This window comes from Oryctolagus cuniculus, chromosome 11 (genome assembly GCF_051225735.1).
Source record: "Oryctolagus cuniculus isolate XC-2025 breed Fujian yellow rabbit chromosome 11, ASM5122573v1, whole genome shotgun sequence".
NCBI lineage: Eukaryota > Metazoa > Chordata > Mammalia > Lagomorpha > Leporidae > Oryctolagus > Oryctolagus cuniculus.
The window spans coordinates 14,956,279-14,975,714 of record NC_142877.1 but is presented as its reverse complement, the minus strand read 5'-3'; the positions used below and the strand labels follow the sequence as shown (position 1 = coordinate 14,975,714).

The 19,436-nt window shown below is 55.1% G+C and overlaps 1 protein-coding gene and 1 long non-coding RNA gene across 2 annotated transcripts in view; one reads left to right on the top strand and one right to left on the bottom strand.

Annotated features, from left to right (window-relative positions):
• Window positions 1-19,436, bottom strand: part of JPH2 (junctophilin 2) — a 75,003-nt gene that overhangs the window by 40,897 nt on the left and 14,670 nt on the right. Inside the window, exon 2 of the mRNA NM_001081998.1 lies at window positions 6,754-7,540. Within this exon, the coding sequence (NP_001075467.1) occupies window positions 6,754-7,540 (787 nt within the window). The remainder of the gene's footprint in view (window positions 1-6,753; window positions 7,541-19,436) is intronic.
• Window positions 841-1,719, top strand: LOC149123353 (uncharacterized). Its single transcript, XR_016216564.1, has 3 exons — window positions 841-955; window positions 1,043-1,150; window positions 1,583-1,719. It is a non-coding gene; the product is annotated as an uncharacterized LOC149123353 (long non-coding RNA).

Below are 19,436 nucleotides of genomic sequence, written 5' to 3'. Positions count from 1 at the left end.
TTTTTATAAATGTTTAACTTTTTCTATAACAACAAAATCACAACAAGGAAGATTTTATGTCAAAATGCAAATCCCCAGTTTTCTTGAAAACTCAAGGACTATGCAAAAGCTGAGTCCACAGTCCGGGCCCCGGTAGGAAGCAGTGTGGCCTCCCGGGGGAGCCTGGCGAGGCCCCCGTGAGTTGGACACAAGCCCGCTGCCTGCCTGGTCCCCGCAGTATTTTAGTTTGTAACATCAGGCGCTGGCATGCAAAGCCCAACCTAACCTGGCGGAGGCTGCCTGGCCAGCCGCGTCTCTAATCTCTCCCCAACCCCACTCCTGCGTACTCCAGTCCTCAGTGACTCATCGTTCCCTAAATATACCATGCACATTCCTGCCTCCATGCCTGCGCCCATCCTAACGGTTCTCCCTGGAGTGACCTCTCCCTCTTCACCTGGCCAACTCCCACCCAGAGGCGACCACCTGCAGGGAGCTCTCCCCCACCACGCCCAGGACGGAGTCGCTCTTGGCTTTGGACCTGCTGCTCTCAGCCCGCTCCCTCCTCTGCTCCACCAGTGACCGTGTCCAGCCCCTGTCCTCCTTCCCCACCGGGCTGTGAGTCCCCGGAGAGTGCCGACCACTTCAATCTAGCACTGCATAACCAGCGCCCCCGCACAGAGGAAGTGCTAATCAAAGCCTGGGAGAGAAAACTGACCCGAGGGCAGCCCATCTAGAACATTCTAGAACCAGATTTCCTGGCTTCAGCACCCAGCTGTGCTGTTACATGCATGCCCTTGTTTGAGATGCTTAACTGTCTATGCCTCAGTTTCCCCACCTTCCTCGTGGGGCTGCTCTGAGGATGAAATATGCTGACATACATGAAGTACTCAGAATCGTGGTACTTGGAAACACGTGCCCACACCATATGAGAATACAGGGCTTTCTCTCGTGATTTCACTAGCAGGGAGAGACTCAGGTCAGTACAGCATGCTGCAGGGGTCGTCACCACACTGTACAGCCCCTTGCGTGCCTTCACCCGAGCCACTTCTCTTACTCTCTGCAGCAATACGGCGGGCAGAGAGCACGAGGACTTCATAGCAGCTGACTGCAGAGGGAAGTGAGCCCCCGGGAGACGACGCAACTCGTCTCAGGCCACGCAGCTTGGCAGACGGTGAACTCAGACTCAAACCCGGCTCTGTCCAGTGCCACGGCCCAGCTCTTGGTCCCTGCACCCCAAGGGCACCTGCTCACGGGAGAAACGGCTCCCAGCAATTCTCAAAACCAACTCTACGCCTTGCACTCAATGTGGGAGGCTCCAGGGCCTGCCTGGGGAGGGGATGAAGGTGGAGAAGGGTCAGAGGCCAGTTGAGCGGTGCCACCTTGAGCTGCTCCAACCCCACCCCCTGGGCTCCTCCAGGCTCCACTGCCCCCGGCTCCGGAGCACAGCCAGAGTAGGACACAGTGACTACCGCAGCCAGCGTTTTGGATGGGGGGGGGGGGGCTTCCTGCTGGCCAGCGCTGTGCCAGGTGTTTCGTGTACAAGCTCCACCTGAATCCATGTGAACGCTGCCAGAGGAGTTCATTGTTCACTGTTCTCCTTTAGAAACGAGGGAACTGAGGTCTGGAGAGAGGACAAGACACAGCAGGCCAGAGGCAAAGTCAAAGCGGCCCCCTTACCCTCCCGGCGCTCCGGCGGAAGGGAGCCATTCACAGGGCACTGGCACGACAACCAGACCAGACAAGTTTCGGCATCGCCCCAGACATGCCAGCTTCCCTCCACAGCTCAGCAGCCACGACCGTAAAAGGCGTTACAGAAAGAGTGCATAGCCACGGAATCGGAAGGCGAGACTCTCGTCCCCCCGCCCCTGCCACCACTTGATGGCCCTGAGGGCTCTGTTGTCCCTTCTGTACCTTGGTTTCCCTACCTGGTGGATGGAGGCACTGTCAGCCACATACCTAATCTTAAAATGTTCTCGCATAACCACAATTAAAGACGTAAAAAGAAACAGGTGAAATTAATGTCCGTGCTGTATTTTAACTAACTCGAGACACCTAACATACAGCCATATTCAACAACTAGTCGGTATTTCCACATTAACAGGCTCCTTTACGTTCTCCCCAGAGTCAGACTGTTTCACACGCACAGCCCACCTCCGTGGGGACCAGCGGCCCTCCAGCCGCCGACAGGCACACGTGACTCCCGGGTCTAGCATCTTGCTCAGTCCACAGCCCAGCTGGAGGGCAGGCACTGCCTCGGCTCTCTCTCTTCTCCTGGGAGGGTTTCCTGAGCGTAGACTCTGGGCTGACAAGTCCCACATCCCCCCGGGCAAGGACCCGGAGCCCACAAAGCGGGCAGAGCCCAGGCCTGCCTGGCGCCGGGAGGCCGCTGGCTGCATGGGTGCTGGCTGTCCTCTGCAGCCAGCCAGGCCCCGGGAGAGGACAGCATCCGAGAAGACGGCCTCAGCTCTGCTTCTCCGTGTGATCCAGAGATTCATTCCCTCAACTGGAAACTCCACCACAGCTGGAAAGCAAGCTGGCAGCCAGCGCTCCACACACGTGCGTGCACACACACACACATGCACGGCACCAGCCCCGGGCCGCCTTCCTCACACACAGGAGGGACCCAAACCCTCCTCTCTCCCCTCGTAGCAGCACCATAGGCAGGAAGCTGCACTGACTTCTCACTCCAGAGATGCAGGCCCCGGCTCTGGGCCTGGCCACCCTCTGAGTGGGAGCTCAGCACCTCCACGTTCAAGGGAACAGGTGCTGGCACGGAGGATGCGGGGAGCAGGGGAAACCAGGGGCAGAGAGGGGCGAGGCTTCACCCCGACAGGTGATGGCTGGGAAATCCCGCCTTTCCCCCCTCACTGTGCCTCTCTTCCCCACCCTGCAGCCCAGATGCTGGGTGAGGACAATGACTGTGTTCACTGCAGGCTGTTCTATGCCAAGCCTTTTGCAGGCACCAACTCCCTGCTTGTCCCTGACAACCCTAGGAGGAGAGGATCCCAGGTTCAGAGAGGTGAAGCGACCTGGGCAAGGTCACACAGCCTGTCAGTTGAGCAGCCGGAGTTCCAATTCTTCAGTACGAAGAGGCTGAGCTCTCACCCACCTGCCTCCAGCATTTCCCTGGGATGGCCCAGCACAGCGCTGGCTTTCACCTGTCGTAACCACAGGTCTCACCTGGCACAGATATTTAAAATGCTCCCTGCAGGGGCCGGCGCTGCGGCACAGTAGGTTAATCCTCTGCCTGCAGCGCCAGCATCCCATATGGGCGCCGGTTCTAGTCCCGGCTGCTCCTCTTCCCATCCAGCTCTCTGCTGTGGCCTGGGAAAGCAGTAGAAGATGGCCCAAGTGCTTGGGCCCCTGCACCCGCGTGGAAGACCAGGAAGAAGCTCCTGGCTCCTGGCTTCGGATCGGCGTAGCTCTGGCCATTGCAACCATTTGGGGAGTGAACCAGCAGACGGAAGACCTTTCTCTCTGTCTTTCCCTCTCACTGTCTGTAACTCTACCTCTCAAATAAATAAATAAAATATTAAAAATAAATAAATAAAATGCTCCCTGCAGAAGAAGGGACAAATCTTCCCTACATGCAAGAGAATTTGAAATAATCCCCCCAACAAAGGGTGCAGCTTAACTCCCCACTCTTCTCCCTCTTGATGGTGGGCTGCATTTAATGTCTGGATTCCAAAGGATAGAGTACGGAAAGGGGAAATAGTAACTTTACAGCCGAGGAACCGAGCGAGGGATCACAGCTGGTACCACCAGCGGGAAGTCCCGTGGGTGGCAGGTGCCCCTACATAAGAGTATCCAGGTTTAGACAGAATTATGCGGTCACCTGAGCCCTGCTTCTGCCCTGGTCCGTGTGTGCTTTCATAACAGAACGCTTGAGGCCAGGGACTGTGTAACAGCACAGACACACTGGCTCACAGGTCTGGAGCCTGGGGCAGCTGCAGCCGAGACGCCAGCAGGCGTGGTGTCTGGTGAGGCCACTCTCATCTTCCAAGATGGTGCCTGGCACACTGTGTCCTCCAGTGGGGCAGAAGGCTGGATCCTCTCAAGGCAGAGGGTGGAAGGCCAAGGGGCAAAAGGGGCCAAATTCAGCCTTTAGTAACAGAGGACTCCACCCGTGACAGCACAGCCCTCATGGCCCACTCACCACGCAAAGCTCCTACCCCTTAACGCTGTCACAACGGCAGCCACACAGCCCCAGACCATAGCAGCCCCTAGCCAAGGAGTCTTAAGAGAATCACCCAGACCTACGCTCTCCCTCAATGATGCTAACTGATCAGACATTCACGGCGGTGTAGGGTGTATAAGGGCAGACATAGCAAGACGTGGTGGTCAGACCTTTGGAATCAGGAAGCAAGGGTCCAAGACTCTGGTTCTCCCACTCGCTTGCCAGGTGGCCTTGGGTGTCTCTCATTCTCTCTCTGCACCTCATCTGTCTGTCTAAGGCTTTCAGTGAAGGGTGACCAGGACTCGTGCTCCCTACTGTGGATACTGTGACGGGCCTCCCAGGGTGCCCTCAGGCCTGAAGGATTCTCTCTCCCATCCCCAGCGGCCCAGGGAACTGTCAGCTGCCAGGCTCTTCCAGGCATTGGCCCTGGCTGAAGAGCGGCATTCCGCCCCAGTGCATGGTGGGTGACCTGCACCCAGTGCAGAGGGCAGAGAGCTCCAGCTCCCGCACCCCAACCTGGGACCACACTGAAGGTCACTTCCACGGCTTAGGCCCTCCTGTGGTTGCTGGGCCTCTGTGGAGACTGCATGGCAGCCCAGAGGCCCCCTCTGCACAATCCTGCTTCCTTCTGCTCCCCCAAGAGCTGATCCTGGGAACGCTCCCCACCCTTGTCCTGTGCACTGATCTCAGTCTCAGAGTCTGCTCCCCAGGGCACTCGCCCCACCGTGGGACTGGGATGCTGGGCCCGTACTCTCTCTCCTAAGCCTCGTTTTTCAAGTCAGAGAAGAAAACTGCTCTGGCCAAGGACAGGCAATGAAGCAATGATGGCGCCATGGATGGGAACATTGAAACTCACAGGAAACAGACCTGGGCACATCACTGAGCTAAGACGGCAGGGCCAGATTTTGGCTCTGGGTCTGCCTAACTCTGAAGACCACGAGCCACCGCGTTCGGCCCAGGCCATTTACAGCCACAGCAGTGCCTTTCACCACTGCCCTGCCGCACCCACTGCTGTCCCTGCAGCTCACCCCAAACTTGCCAAATGAGAACAATAACAGTACTTACCTCTTCCAGAGCTTAGAAAGACGGGCTGAGTTAGTACACATAAAGATCTCAGGGCTGTGGCTGGCACTCAGGGAGCCCTTCATTAAATGGTAGGTTAGCAACAAATCGTGTAAGCAGTGTAACGTTGCAACCACTGTATTCTGAGATCGGTTCTTGCAGCCTAGGGACAGTCTGCCAGGGGTGGACCTTCTCGGCTCTCTAAGGGAGTCAGGCTGGATCTGAGCCCCACCGGGTAGGAACTGCATGGACAGCAGGAAGAGGGAGGAGCCATCCAGGCTGAGAGATCAGCATGAACAAAAACACTTTGGCAAAAGGAACAAAAGAAGGACGATACAGGTCAGAGTGCCCATCACAGAGGAAGACCATCTGAGCCCAGGGCAAGAGTGGTAGCAGGTGAGGCTGGACAGATTATGAAAGACCAACCACTCACTCACGGCTGACTTTGAACAAGTCACCTTATCTCCTCAAGCCTCACTTAGCTCATCTGTAAAATGGAAATACAAATAGTGCCCACCGCATAAGGGTTTTCAGAGGGTTGAGTATGTCAATATTTGTAAGCCACAGAAAACTGTTGTGTACTTGGTAGGCACTACAAATGCTTCAAGACAACTTTATCTGAAGTACAGAGAGAAGACGTGATCTGGTTTGAATGTAGGTGACAGAGTGAGTGCTTAGTGGGTGGGAGGCTGGATGGATGCATGGATGGGTGACGTTGGTTGAGTGAGTGGAAGTGTGATGGGTTGCTGAAGGACAGTTGGGCCATAAGGTGGTTAGATGGATGAGAGATGGGTGGGTAGTTGAATGATTGGGTGGGTGGGAGTGTGGGTGGGTGATGGAGATGGTTGGATGTGTGGATGTTAGGATTGGTGGTTAGGCAGTTGAGTGAACAGATGTTTGAATGGGTGTCTGTGTAGTTGGATGGATGGGTAATGAATGAGTGGGTGGGTAAAAGATGGAAAGTCGGATGGGAGAATGCGTAAAATGGCTGGGTGGGTGGGTGGTTGTTCCGGTGGGTATTAAAGAAGCTAGATGAATACTGGGGTTGGATGGACATCTGTGTGTTCCAGTGGATGGATGGGTAACTGGATTTTACAGAAAGTGGGGGGTTGGGAGTGGATTTGGATGATGGAGTGGAGAGATGGCTATCAAGTGAGTATTAGAAAGGTTGAGTGAATGGAAGGTTTAAATCAGTGAAGGGGATGGGTCACTTTGGTGGACAGGAATAACAGTAGATGAATGAGAGGATGAATGGATGGGCAAGTGGGCGGACAGATGGGCAACTGGATGAGTGTATGGAAAAATGGATGGGCGGATGGAGGATGGATGGGAAAGTGGCTGGCTGGCTGGGTGGTTACACCAGTGGATGGATGAACAATGGTTGAAGAGGTGACGTCAGCTTCAGCAGTGCCTCAGGTCAAGCCCCTAAAGGCCGTGAGGGAACCCGGGGAGGGTAAAAAGCCGCAGGAACAGGCGTGGAGGCAGGGCCCCTCCCAGCTGAGGCCCCCATCCCGCCGCTCCGCCCGCGGTCCTACCTGGAGACGGCGATCTCCGCCTTCTGGCGCGCGATGGCGGCCGCGCGCTGGGCGCCCTCCACGCTGTGCTCCACCTTCTGCCGGACCTTGTTGCTCTTGAGCGGCAGCACGCGGCGCTTGGTGCCCTTGACCAGCACGTTGTGGCGGTACTTGCCCTCCTCGCGGTGACCGTCGGGCAGCGTGGTGCAGCCGTAGCCGTGGCGCAGGTTGTCCAGCCACTCGCCCTCGTAGCGGAGGCCGCTGGAGCGCTCGCTCACGCCGAAGCCCGAGCGCTTGTCGTTCTTCCACTCGCCCATGTAGGTCTCGGTGGTGGTGGCGTCGATGTCGGCCTCGAAGGGCGCCGCGTCGTCCGCGCCCTCGGCGCCCTCTCCCAGGCTGGCGGTGGAGGCGGCGTCGCTGGCGCCCGAGCTCAGGTCGCTCTTGAGGAAGCTGACGCGGCTGCGCTGGCTGCCCACGGACGTGCGGGACTCGGCCCGCCTCAGCTTGCCCAGCAGCGCGCCGCGCGGGAAGAGGCCGCCGCCCTTGGGCGCCCGCGCCGCCTCGGCATTGGCCAGCAGGCTGAGCGCGAAGCCGCCGCGCGGGATGGCGGGCGAGGGCAGCGCGGGGCCGTCGGCGGCCGGCGACGCGGGCGAGTCGGGGGCCACCGTGCCGTTGCTGTGCTCGCTGCGCAGGGACGACAGCGACGTGCGCAGCGGCGAGCGCACCACCACGGCCATCCCGTAGGGCACGCTCTGGCGCACGCCGTAGCCGTGGCGCATGCCGTTGGTGAACTGGCCTTGGTACGTGCCTGCGGGCGAGGAGAGGGGCGTCAGGGGGTGGAACCCGGCCCCCACGCGGGCGCCGGGGCACGGGAGGGCAAGGCCGGGCGGGCCTGGAAGAGGGGCAGGGTGCGAGTGTGCAGGGCCACGACGGGGCGAGCCAGGACCCCGCCATGTGGAACTCCCCATTGGTGGACACGCGCTAAGGTCACAAGTGTGGAGAGAGGGTGCGGTGTGTGTGGGCATCGGTGTGTGAAGTTGTGCGCAGGTGGGGCCTGGGGATGTGGGAAGTTGAATGAGTGCGAGGACACGCGTGGACAAGGCGGGAGGATTTTGCATGATGAGGTGAGCATTTCCGTTGGTGTGCGAGATAGGTTGCAGCCGTGTGAAGTGACATGAGCAGTGAGCCCTGAGTGTGGGTTTACATGAGTGTGCACAGATCTTGGCTCGCATAAGAGAATGGGCAAGACTGCGAGGGTGTGCAACAGTGTGACTGCATTTGTGGGAGTGTGCAAAACAGAGTGTGCACAGAGGCCGGCCAAGTCACGTGAGCGAGACATGGTGGCGTGTAAACTCAGGTGTGAGAGATGTGAGGTCTTGAGTGTGCCAGGAAAGGTGGCATTGAGTGAGGGTGCAAGACCATTAGCAGGTCACGGAGTGCAAAGCTGTGTGGGCAGGCCAGGCCCTGCCAGTACACGAGGTGACAGGCAGGTGCACCCTATCCTAGTGTCCAGGGTGATGTGGGTGTTGAAGGTCATGAGCGGGGAAGGGTGAGCCTGCACAGTAACGTGGATGTTGGGGAGCGTGAGGCTGCGAGAGGGCATTTGTGCGACGTTATTTGTCCCAGAGACGTGTGGGTAAGCACGGCCGTGTCTTTTGAGTGTATACGATCGTAAGTGTGCAGGGCCCGAGGTCCCCGGGAGGTGACACCACGGGTGTGTAGGCTCTGAGTGTGTAAGCCCATTCGAGTGTCAAAGCACAGAGCAATCCGAGGTGCTGGAGGCTGGGTGGGTGTGCGAGGCTGTGTGAGACCGTACGCATGCAGAATGGTGGCGTGCCCAGGGGGCGTCAGCAGCCAGGGTGTGCGCAGTGCGTGAGCTCCTGGGAAGGAGTTTGCGGAGGTGGCTGTGTAATTCCTGTGCAACTGCAGAGGCAGCAGAGGGCACAGGTGGGGAGCAGACTCCAAACCCTGCCTCTGCTCTTACTAGCTGTGTGACCTTGGGCAACCGACTTAACCTCTCTGGGCCTCATCTGTCAAACATACAGCAATTGACTCTTACCTCATTGTGATAAGGTTTTAATGAGTTAATGTGCCTGAAAAGCTGGAAGAAAATACATATGAGGTCTGTGATTGTACAAAGTCGTGCTGCTGGGTGAGCTGCAGGAGCAAGCTGATACAAAACCTGCCCACAGCCCCATCCTTCATCCTCCTCCTGTCACATGCTGCTCCCCAGGGCGCCACCCAAACCTTCTCCCGTTCTCCCTGATTGCATCATTCATGTTTCAGAACTGCTGTGTCCTGTATCCTGCTGACTCCCCGAGGTCCAGCCCCTGCCCCTGGCCTCCCCTCTGCCCCAGGCGTCAGCGGGCAGACAGATGCCACCTCGAGACTAACCCAGCCCCCTCCGGCTCCTCCACTCCCCTGGCCCACACACCTCCGTGCCTCCTTCTGGGTCTTTGTGCCCCACAAGAGCGCCTCCATCCCTACCGTCAGGAGGTGGACGGTCCCTGACACGTCACCCTCGCAGAGCTGGAGGCAGACATGCAAAGCCTCGACTGTCCCCCACGATGATCCATCCCCTGGTTCACAGACATCAAACGGCCTCTTTCCCTACTCGTGCCCTTGTGGGGACACTGGGGAGCCCAATCAGCCAGCCAGGAAGGGACGTCTAAGCTCAAGCCGGAAGGAGAACTCTCACCCGGCTATCACACTGGCTGTTCCCGCTGCCTGTGCCTCAGGAGACCCGCCCTGAGACCCCACCTTGAATTGCAATCCGCCTGCACCCCGCACCCTGGTCTCCTTTCATGTGTTCCCTGTGGCATTTCTCTCCTCCTGCACGCCAGCTTTTTCCCCCTGAGAAAATGGGTCTCTTCTGTTTGGCTCTAGGATGCATCCCCAGAACCTGGCGCCCAGAGCTGCTCCATTAACACCTGCTGCATGACTGACTGGCTGAGCCTGATCAGAAACTCCACCTCCTGGGCAACTCCCCTCCCCTCGTCCAGCCGCCACCTGTCAGACGTGTTGGGTGTGGAGCACTGAGATGCTGGCTTCTAGGAATCAGGGCACTGGGGCTCCGGAGGTGGAGGGTGCCACATCCAGATGTCTCCACATGGCCTGGTCCCCTCCCAGCTCAGACTGCTCCAGCTCAGGGTCCCACTTCCTTCCCTAAGAGCCCCCACTAAGCAGCATGTACAGTGTCCTGGTAGGCAGGTCCATGGCGACGCTCACGTCCAGGAGAGGAAGCTGTGGTCTGAGAGGTTAAACGACTTGACCAAGGAAGCAGGATCTAGACCCAGGCCAACCGAGGCCAAAGCTCATGGTCTGAGCCCGTGTTCTTGGTCCTGGCACACTTTTGAAGTGCCAGGGAAACCTTAAAAAAAACTGACCCTGGCTCTCACCACCAGAAACCCTAGTCTGATCTGGTGGGAGAGTTCCAGCTCTCTGTCCTGTAGCCAGGATAGCCAGAGGTGAGGGAGGCATCAGAGCTCACCTCCCTTCAGTGGCAAGCCACAGAAAACCAGTGAGCGTGGACACTCAGCTGTGAATGGGCCAAAGGGAAGTGAAGAGAGACAGAGAGAGGAGGGCACCGGGCATGATCTTGAGGGGAGGATAGAGCCTCCATTTCATAGGTGGACTGGTGCTCAGAGGAGGTATGGGTCTTGCCCAAAGACACAATGAGGAAGGAGCAGGACTGGGGCTTGAGCTAAGGCCCATCTCCAGCTAGGAAGCGAGAAAATGAGATTGCGAGGCAAGTGCAGCAAATGGATGAGACTATGGCACACAAGATGAACATGGGGAGATGGACAGGTGGAAGCGACTGGCTGCCATTTTCCAAGCTCATTCACGTGTGATCACCTTGGATCAGGCAGGAGGCAGAACGGAATGGGGAGCCAACCTGCTTTCAATATCACCTAAGCTGTGGGGTCCTGGACAAGTTCCTTCTTCTGATTCTCATTTCTTCATCCAGAAAACAGAAAAATGACACCCACACCAGGGTTCAAAAGTGAGACAACACAAAATGGAAACAACCCACTGTCCATCAACAGATGCATGGGTAAACGTACTGTAGGACAGCCCCACACACTGTAAGAGAGCTTCACATACTGTAGGATAGCCACACACTGTAAGACAGTCACACACATATGGTAGGACAGCCACACATGCTATAGGGCAGCCATGCATGGTGTAGGACAGTCATACACACTGTAGGAAAGCCACATACCATAAGACAGTCACACACATTATAGGACAGCCATGCATGGTATAGGACAGTCACACATGCTGTAGGACAGTCACACACTGTAAGACAGTTACACACACACTGTAGGACAGCCATGCATGGTGTAGGACAGTCACACGCACTGTAGGACAGCCTGATGCTGTAGGATAACCACACATACTGTAGGACAGTTGCACACACCCTGTAGGACAGCCTCATGTGCTGTAGGACAGCAATGCATGGTGTAGGACAGTTATACACACTGTAGGATAGTCACACACACTGTAAGACAGCCCCACACACAATGTGAGACAGTCACACACACACTGTAGGACAGCCGCACGCTGTAGGATAGTCACACACACACTGCAGGACAGCCCCACACACAATGTGACACAGTCACACACACACTGTAGGACAGCCGCACACTGTAGGACAGTCACACACACTGTAGGACAGCCCCACACACAATGTGAGACAGTCACACACACACTGTAGGACAGCCGCACACTGTAGGATAGTCACACACACTGTAAGACAGCCCCACACACAATGTGAGACAGTCACACACACACTGTAGGACAGCCACACACTGTAGGATAGTCACACACACTGTAGGACAGCCCCACACACAATGTGAGACAGTCACACACACACACTGTAGGACAGCTGCACACTGTAGGATAGTCACACACACACTGTAGGACAGCCCCACACACAATGTGAGACAGTCACACACACACACTGTAGGATAGTCGCACACTGTAGGACAGCTGCACACTGTAGGACAGCCCCACACACAATGTGAGACAGTCACACACACACACACACACACACACACACACTGTAGGACAGCCGCACACTGTAGGATAGTCACACACACTGTAGGACAGCCACACACTGTAGGACAGTCACACACACTGTAGGACAGCCCCACACACAATGTGAGACAGTCACACACACACTGTAGGACAGCTGCACACTGTAGGATAGTCACACACACACTGTAGGACAGCCCCACACACAATGTGAGACAGTCACACACACACTGTAGGATAGCCGCACACTGTAGGACAGCTGCACACTGTAGGACAGCCACACACGCTGCAGGACACCTGCACAGGGCTCTGTCAGCCAGCAGTAACAGGGAACACATGACCATACATACAACCACATGCAGACATCTCAAGAACATGCCAAGTGAATGATGTCAGAGACAAGAGAAGTAAACTACAATTCCAGTCATGTGAAAGTCTAGAAAAACTCAGTCTGTGATAGCCCGGGGAGTGGGACGGAGGCAGAACTGGGGAGGGGGACAAGGAGACTCTGAGTGACGGAAATGTTCTGTATCTTGATGCTGCTGGTGGTTGACACAGGTGTACTCATTTGTCAGGACCACCCACTTGAAATGCATTTTAGCCTCGGGGTTAAGCCACGGGTCGGATGCCTGCATCCCATATAATTCTTAGGTTCAGTGTCTGCCTCCAGCATCACGCTAATGCAGACCCTGGGAGGCAGCAGGTGGGCGACCTGGATGGAGTCCTGGCCCCAGCTTTAGCCCGGCCCGGTCCTGGCAGGCATTTGAGCTCTTTCTCTTTATCTCTGTCTTTCAAATGAATAGAAAATAAAACAAAATATATTTTATTGTATGGAAATTATACCTTAATAAAGTTGTTGTTTAAATTTAAACAAATTCTTTGTAAATAAACATTTAAGGAAAAATAAAACACCCAGCATGGTGTTCTACAAATATTCCTGAAGAAATCTTTTCCAAATGGATCCAGAACCCAGCTGTTCTCAGCATCTCCCAGCCCTTCGACCCAGGGTGGTCTGAGCCACTGTGTCTCGCACCTGGGTGTTCACAACAGCTGCCACACGGGCTCCTGCGTCTGTCGCCAGCACAGCAGTCGGTGGGGTTCTGTCCAGACGCAGTAAGTCAGATTATCACCCTGCCACGCTCCTTCTCACTCAGGAGAAGCTGAAGTCCGGGGTGGCCCACAAGACCCTACCTGACCTCTTCCCATCACCCCTCTCCTCTCCCCTCTCCCGTTCTCTCCTTCCCCTCATTCAACTCTTGCCTCAAAGACCTCTTTGCTGCTTCTCCCACACAGGAGCAGTGGTCCTGCCTCAGGGCCTTTGCACGTGTCTACAATGCCCTTCCCCCAGATATCCCTCCCCCACCATCTCCTAGGCTTTGCTCTGCTCAGTGACGCGTCCCCGACCAGGCTGTTGAGGTGGGGCCCCTGCACCCCCATCTCCATTCTCCTCACAGCGTATGGAATCCACTGTGTTTTGCTTTTGCTGTTGCTTATGGATGGTCTCACTGGCACGCACCTTCCCAGAGGCAGGGATTCCTTTCTTCTGTGTCCACTGCACCCTCAGTGCCCATAACGGTGCCAAGGAGGCACTCCATGCACGAATGAATGAATGAGTGTGTGAACGAATGAATGAGCGGCGTGCGTTCCTTAGCAGCCCAGCTGCTGCTTTCTGCTTTATCACCTGGAAACAGCTCTGCAGAAACCCCCGGAGATGGATTCGACGGTTCCTCTTTTACAGATGAGAGGAAATGAAGGCCCGGCAGGGACCAAGGACTCACCCAAGAGGACACAGCTAATGAACGACCAGGGCCAATCACGCATCCGAGCCCAGCTCTGCCCCCCCCCCACCCCTGCTGCTGCTCAGAAAAAAGAAGTGCACGTGAAAGCGGAAAATGAGCAGGAACAGGGCAGGGAAGATGGTGACGGGAGAGACAGCTAATCCCTGGGCCGGACGAGGCCATGACATTAACTCAGGCAACCTTCCTTTAGCCTCCGTTTGGCATGAGATGGGCTGACGTGGTCCCTTTAAGCCCAAGAAAAATGGAGCTTGCGATACGAGAGCAGCTCTTGGCCACCGTCGGGGAGGAAACAGCCAGACTATATTAGGAAGCTCCCAGCAAGTGGCGAGAGGCGCAGACACCCAGGGGAGGCTGGGAGTGGCGGGGCCCTGGGAAGGGGGAAGAGCCAAGTGCTGGGCCGTCCCCAGCCTGATGCTCTCTAAGACTGGACAGTCCTCCCTGGGGACAGGAAGAAAGCAGCCGCAGAGGCCCAGAAGGAGGACCCTGCCCACAGCCACCTGGTGGGAGGGGCCTCTGGGGAGGGCGGCGCCTCCTCTGACTCCCTTTGGGCTGCCCCTCAATGGGCCCTGTCATCCCTATAGAGCCTCCCGTTGTCCTCCAGACCAAGGCCCAGCAGCCTATAAAGCCTAGCCTGGCCGCCCCTGCCCACTGCTCCTGCCTCAGCCGAGACTGCTCTGTAGTCACACTCATCCTCCCACCTCAGGGCCTTTGCACTGGCTTCCCCCTTTTCTTGCCATGCTCGTCTCCTCCCTCTTCCCCTGGCCAAGTTTCATCCTCAGTGTGACTTCATCCAGGTTGCTTGAGCCCCATCGCCTGAGTCCCGCTGAGAGCCACACCCTGTCACGTCACGTTTTTCACAGCACTCTCCCCAGTGCACTTCAATAATTATGTTATCATCTGTTCCCCATACGCCTCCCCTACCAAACCTGGGCTTCTGCGAGAGGGAGCCATGTCCAGCTGCTTCCCAGATTCCAGCATGGTTCCCAGGCCCAAGGAGATACCCCAGAAACACCCGGTGACTCTGGGGCCATCTTTTCCTGCAGGAGGCGGGAACCACACCCCCTTTCCCTTGTGACTCAGCATACAGCAGGCGCTCAACAGTGCATGGCAGGGGATGCCAAGGAACCCATCAGCTCAAACCCTGGGAGCTACTGGGATGCACAAAAGAGGCTGGCAAAGGCCATAGCCATGGTGAATGCAGACCTATCGCGTACACAGGGCTCCTGAATTTAACAGAACCAGTTGCTCTTTGGTTTATTGTTGCATAACCCGGATTTTAACCTTAACCTTAACCCTGAACCTGAATGATTCTAAAACACGCATCAGTCACATCAGCCTGCTGAGCCTCGGTTTGTCCTGCAAAATGGAGATGATGATAGCTACTTCATGTGGTTGTTTATCCGTTCCTTTACGTTTGACAAGTGTTTCCATCCATTCACCAGGCCAGGGATGGTGGCCACGGCGGTGAGCTGGAGACAGAGTCCCTACCCTTGGTGGGGTGTGGAGTCTACCACCAGGCCAAGATGAAATTTAAGCCCTGTCCGGCGCTGTGGCACAGCAGCTTAATGCCCTGGTCTGAAGCGCCAGCATCCCACATGGGCGCCGGTTCAAGACCCGGCTGCTCCACTTCCAATCCAGCTCTCTGCTATGGCCTGGGAAAAAGTAGATGGCCCAAATCCTTGGGCCCCTGCACCCACGTGGGAGACCTGGAGGAAGCTCCTGGTTCCTGGCTTCGGATCGGCGCAGCTCTGGCCGTTGCAGCCAATTGCAGAGTGGACCAGCGTATGAAAGCCCTCTCTCTGTGTCTGCCTCTCCTCTCTCTGTGTAACTCTGACTTTCAAATAAATAAATAAATATTAAAAAGAGAAAAGAAATTTAAGCCCTGGATCACAAAACTAAGCAGATGGCAGCCCCAGCAGGGGCCCAGGTGAGAGGGGATGGTCCAGGTCTTGAGTGGCGTGGCAAGGGAGGGGCCTGATGAGCTGCAGACTACGTGAACCTTGTGGGACGTGGCTCACACGGCGCCTGGCACACAGGAAGCACTCGAGAAAGCCTCGCTGGTTGGCAGGTCAGTCTGCGAGGAAAGCTGGCCCAGAGGATTAACTGGAAAGATGAGAACGAGCCAGGCAGGACACGGAGAACCGGGCAAGGGGCGGAGCCGGGCTCCAGTTTCCTGTCCGGCTCTGGATGCTGGAGAGCGGCGTGTGCGTGCTCAGGGACACGCAGAGCTTCCTGTACCCCTGACTCAGGTAGCAGACCGCAGGGCCCGCAGCCCTGGGAGGAAAAAACGTGGGCTCTGCTCCTCGGCCTGCACCTCCCTACACCTGCACCACAGGATGGCTTCCGTGCACAGACCCCCCATCCTGCCCAGCTGGAGATGGTGACCATGATGGAATTGAGCCCCTTGGAGTTTTCTTTAAAGCAGGTGATTCCAATACACAACCTGGCCACCTCTGCTGACCTCCGATGGACCAGCACGCTCCACTCCTGCTGTCACACCAGCTGACACCCTTAGCACACGCAGGCTCCAGTCCACGTGGGAAGTTACATGTTCATTTTCAGACTGTTGATGTCAGTGGTGCCCAGTGTTGAAAGTGTGTGATTTGGAGGCTGGTGCTATGGCTTAAGATGCTGGTATCCCAAATGACTACTGGTTCGAGTCCCGGCTGCTCTACTTCTGATCCAGCTCCCTGCTAATATGCCTGAGAAGGCGGTGGAAGATGGCTCAAATGTTTGGGCCCCTGCCACTGATGTGGGAGACCCAGATGGAGTGCCTGGCTGCTGGCTTTGGCCTGGCCCAGCCCTGGCCATTTTGGCCATTTGGGGAGTGAACCAATGGATGGAAAATCTCTCTCTCTCTCTCTCTTTCTCTGTCTGTCTCTGCCTCTTTCTCTGTAACTCTGCCTTTCAAATAAACAAATAAATCTTTAAAAAAATAAAATAAAATTTTTTAAATGTATGTGGTTTTTTAATATTTACTCTTGGGGGCCAGCACTGTGGTGTAGTAGACTAAGCCTCCACCTGCAGCATCGGCATCCCATATGGGTGCCAGTTCCTGTTTCAGCTGCTCCTCTTCTGATCCAGCTAAGATGGTCCAAGCACTTGGGCCCCTGCACCCACGTAGTAGACCCAGAGGAAGCTATTGGCTCCTGGCTTCAGATCAGCCCAGCTCCTGCCATTGTGGCCATTTGGGGAGTGAACCAGTAGATGGAAGACCTCTCTCTCTGGCTCTCCATCTCTCTCTCTCTAACTCTGCCTTTCAAATAAACAAATCCTTAAAAAAATTTACCATCTAGAGGAGTGCAGTACGAGTGCATTCTCATGGTTCTCTGAACACAAGCTCAGTGCTTTTGAACATCCCCAAGGAGTCCCTAAAAAACTGCCCCCGACTTCGGTAGGAATGTGACAGCCATGAAAGACTGCGAGGGAACCTGTAAAAGTTTGCTCATTTTCTATATTCAGTTATTTTGCATGGGTCTTTCATTTCTCATTCCACTTTAAGGGAACTGGGAATTGTTGATGCTGCATCACAGAAAGCAAGAAAGACAAGGAGGACTTCCATCCAATAGGACCCTCGACAAAGCAGACTGATCGACTATACATGTGTTACATGTGACTCCTGTTAAAAAATAAAGGTTAGAAGATGTATGTACCATGTTTTATGTTTCTCTGCTTTTACCGACTCATTCGATCAACTAACTTATAACTGGTACTGATAACGTCAGATAAGAGCCTGAACACATCTCCTTGGACACAGATGTCTGCCCATCCCAGGAAGGAAGACACCAGATACATCACCAAGTGGAGGCAGGGAAAATGAGTGAGTAGCCATCTGCTTGGCGTCTGACCAAGTGGGAGACTCCCCTGTGGGGTGAGGATCAAAGGTTTGGATGAGGTAAGCAAGGTGGGGCCCTGTAGTTCTTGTTCTTCCTCAGGGAAATGAGAACTGTGATCTGAGCTACAGTCTTCGCCATGCGTAGTCTGTGGTCTGAGCTACAGTCTTCACCGTGCATGGTCCGTGGTCTGAGCTACAGTCTTCGCCGTGTGTGGTCCGTGGTCTGAGCTACAGTCTTTGCCATGTGTATTCCGTGGTCCTAGCTACAGTCTTCGCCGTGTGTAGTCTGCAGTCTGAGCTACAGCCTTCGCCGTGCGTAGTCTGTGGTCTGAGCTACAGTCTTTGCCGTGTGTAGTCTGCGGTCTGAGCTACAGCCTTCGCCGTGCGTAGTCTGTGGTCTGAGCTACAGTCTTCGCCGTGTGTAGTCTGTGGTCTGAGCTACAGTCTTCACCATGTGTAGTCTGTGGTCTGAGCTACAGTCTTCGCCGTGCATGGTCTGTGGGAATTTTCCCAGCAGGAGCAGGTCATTTACTGCCAACCACAAGAGGCCACGTGGGGGACGTGGTGTCTGTGTAAGCTTTTTCCTGCTGGATAAACTCATAGTTCATTAAGGCAGGAGCTCCAAATGTGTTTCTCAAACCTGGGTTAATGTATTCTACCCCTGGGGCTCTGAAGCCAAGAAATCTGAGAAACCCAGGGTAGATCACAGTGGGCCTTCCCAGAACCTGAAGGTTCTCGTAGGTGCTGTGAGTTGCCAGGAGGCAGGTGCTATTTCGTCAGAAGCCTCCTTTTGTGAACTCACCCAGGCACAGAAAGACAAAACCTCTGTGATCTCACTTACATAGAGAATCTAAAAAAGGCTGATCTCATAGAACAGAGAGGAGAAGCATGGTTCCCGGAGGCTGGGGGCGGCATGGGGTGGAGAATGGGGCAAGGAGAGATGTGAACCAAGGGGTGCGGGTCTCAGACTTCAGGGGGAGCCCTAGGGACCGACCATGCTGCAAGTGCCCAGGTGACTGGTGACGTGTTGCAGATTTCAAAGTAGCTAAAAAGAGAGGACTTTTAACAGCCATTCTCACCACAGAAGAGAAAGGTTGGTGAGGTGATGAATATGCTATCAGCATGCTTAAGTTTTCCTACAATGCATACATAGATCAAGACCTCACACTGTGGCCCATAAATAGACACAGTTAATTAAGAAATGAATTTCTTTTACAAGAGTCTTTTCGCAGCACATCTGTTGGGATCTGTGTTCCATGGAACCCAGTTTGGGAAACTACTTGAAACTCCATCATTTTCCACATGGGAAATGTGGACTAGCAAAGGAGCCGAGGGCCGTGGAGTAGGGGCTGTGCAGACACTGCTGGGTCCTTGTCTACTCAACTGTTCCCCCGGGGCTTTGCTGATACGACCTGTCTTATTCCAGTGTCTGATCTCTTCCACCGACTCAGAGAAGGGGAAACCTCTCTAACTCAGGGACAAATTCCGATCTCTGAAATTGGACTTCCAAGTCCATTCACCTTTCCAGGGCTTGGATTAGGCACGAGCATGTGACGAGATCTGACATTGAGACTTGAGGGACAATCAGCCTGGTGGGGAGGCAGGAAAGAGTTCTTTGAGAAGAGATGCACACAGGAAAACACACCCTCTCCCTCTGCCAGAATCTGACACACGCTACAGGTGGCCTGGGAGGCTGTGGTAGCCGTTCTGAGACCATGAGGCAAGCTAGTGGAGAGCACAGGTGATGCACTGTGGATGGCCAAGAAAGAGGGTGTTGGGAACCTAGGTCCTTGTTGGTGTTGTTGATTAACATCCTGGGGCTGCCCTACCTTGAGATTTTCATTTATGTGAAATCATATATGTCTGTGTTGTCTGACACCATATCCTCCAGCTGTATGTGGTCACTGAGCAATGAATTTCAAAGAATCAGTGTAGAAAATAATGTAAAATGGCTCATTAATAAGTGTACATTGATATCACACAGAAACAATAATATTTTGGATAATGGGCTAATTATGTATCATTAGAATTTA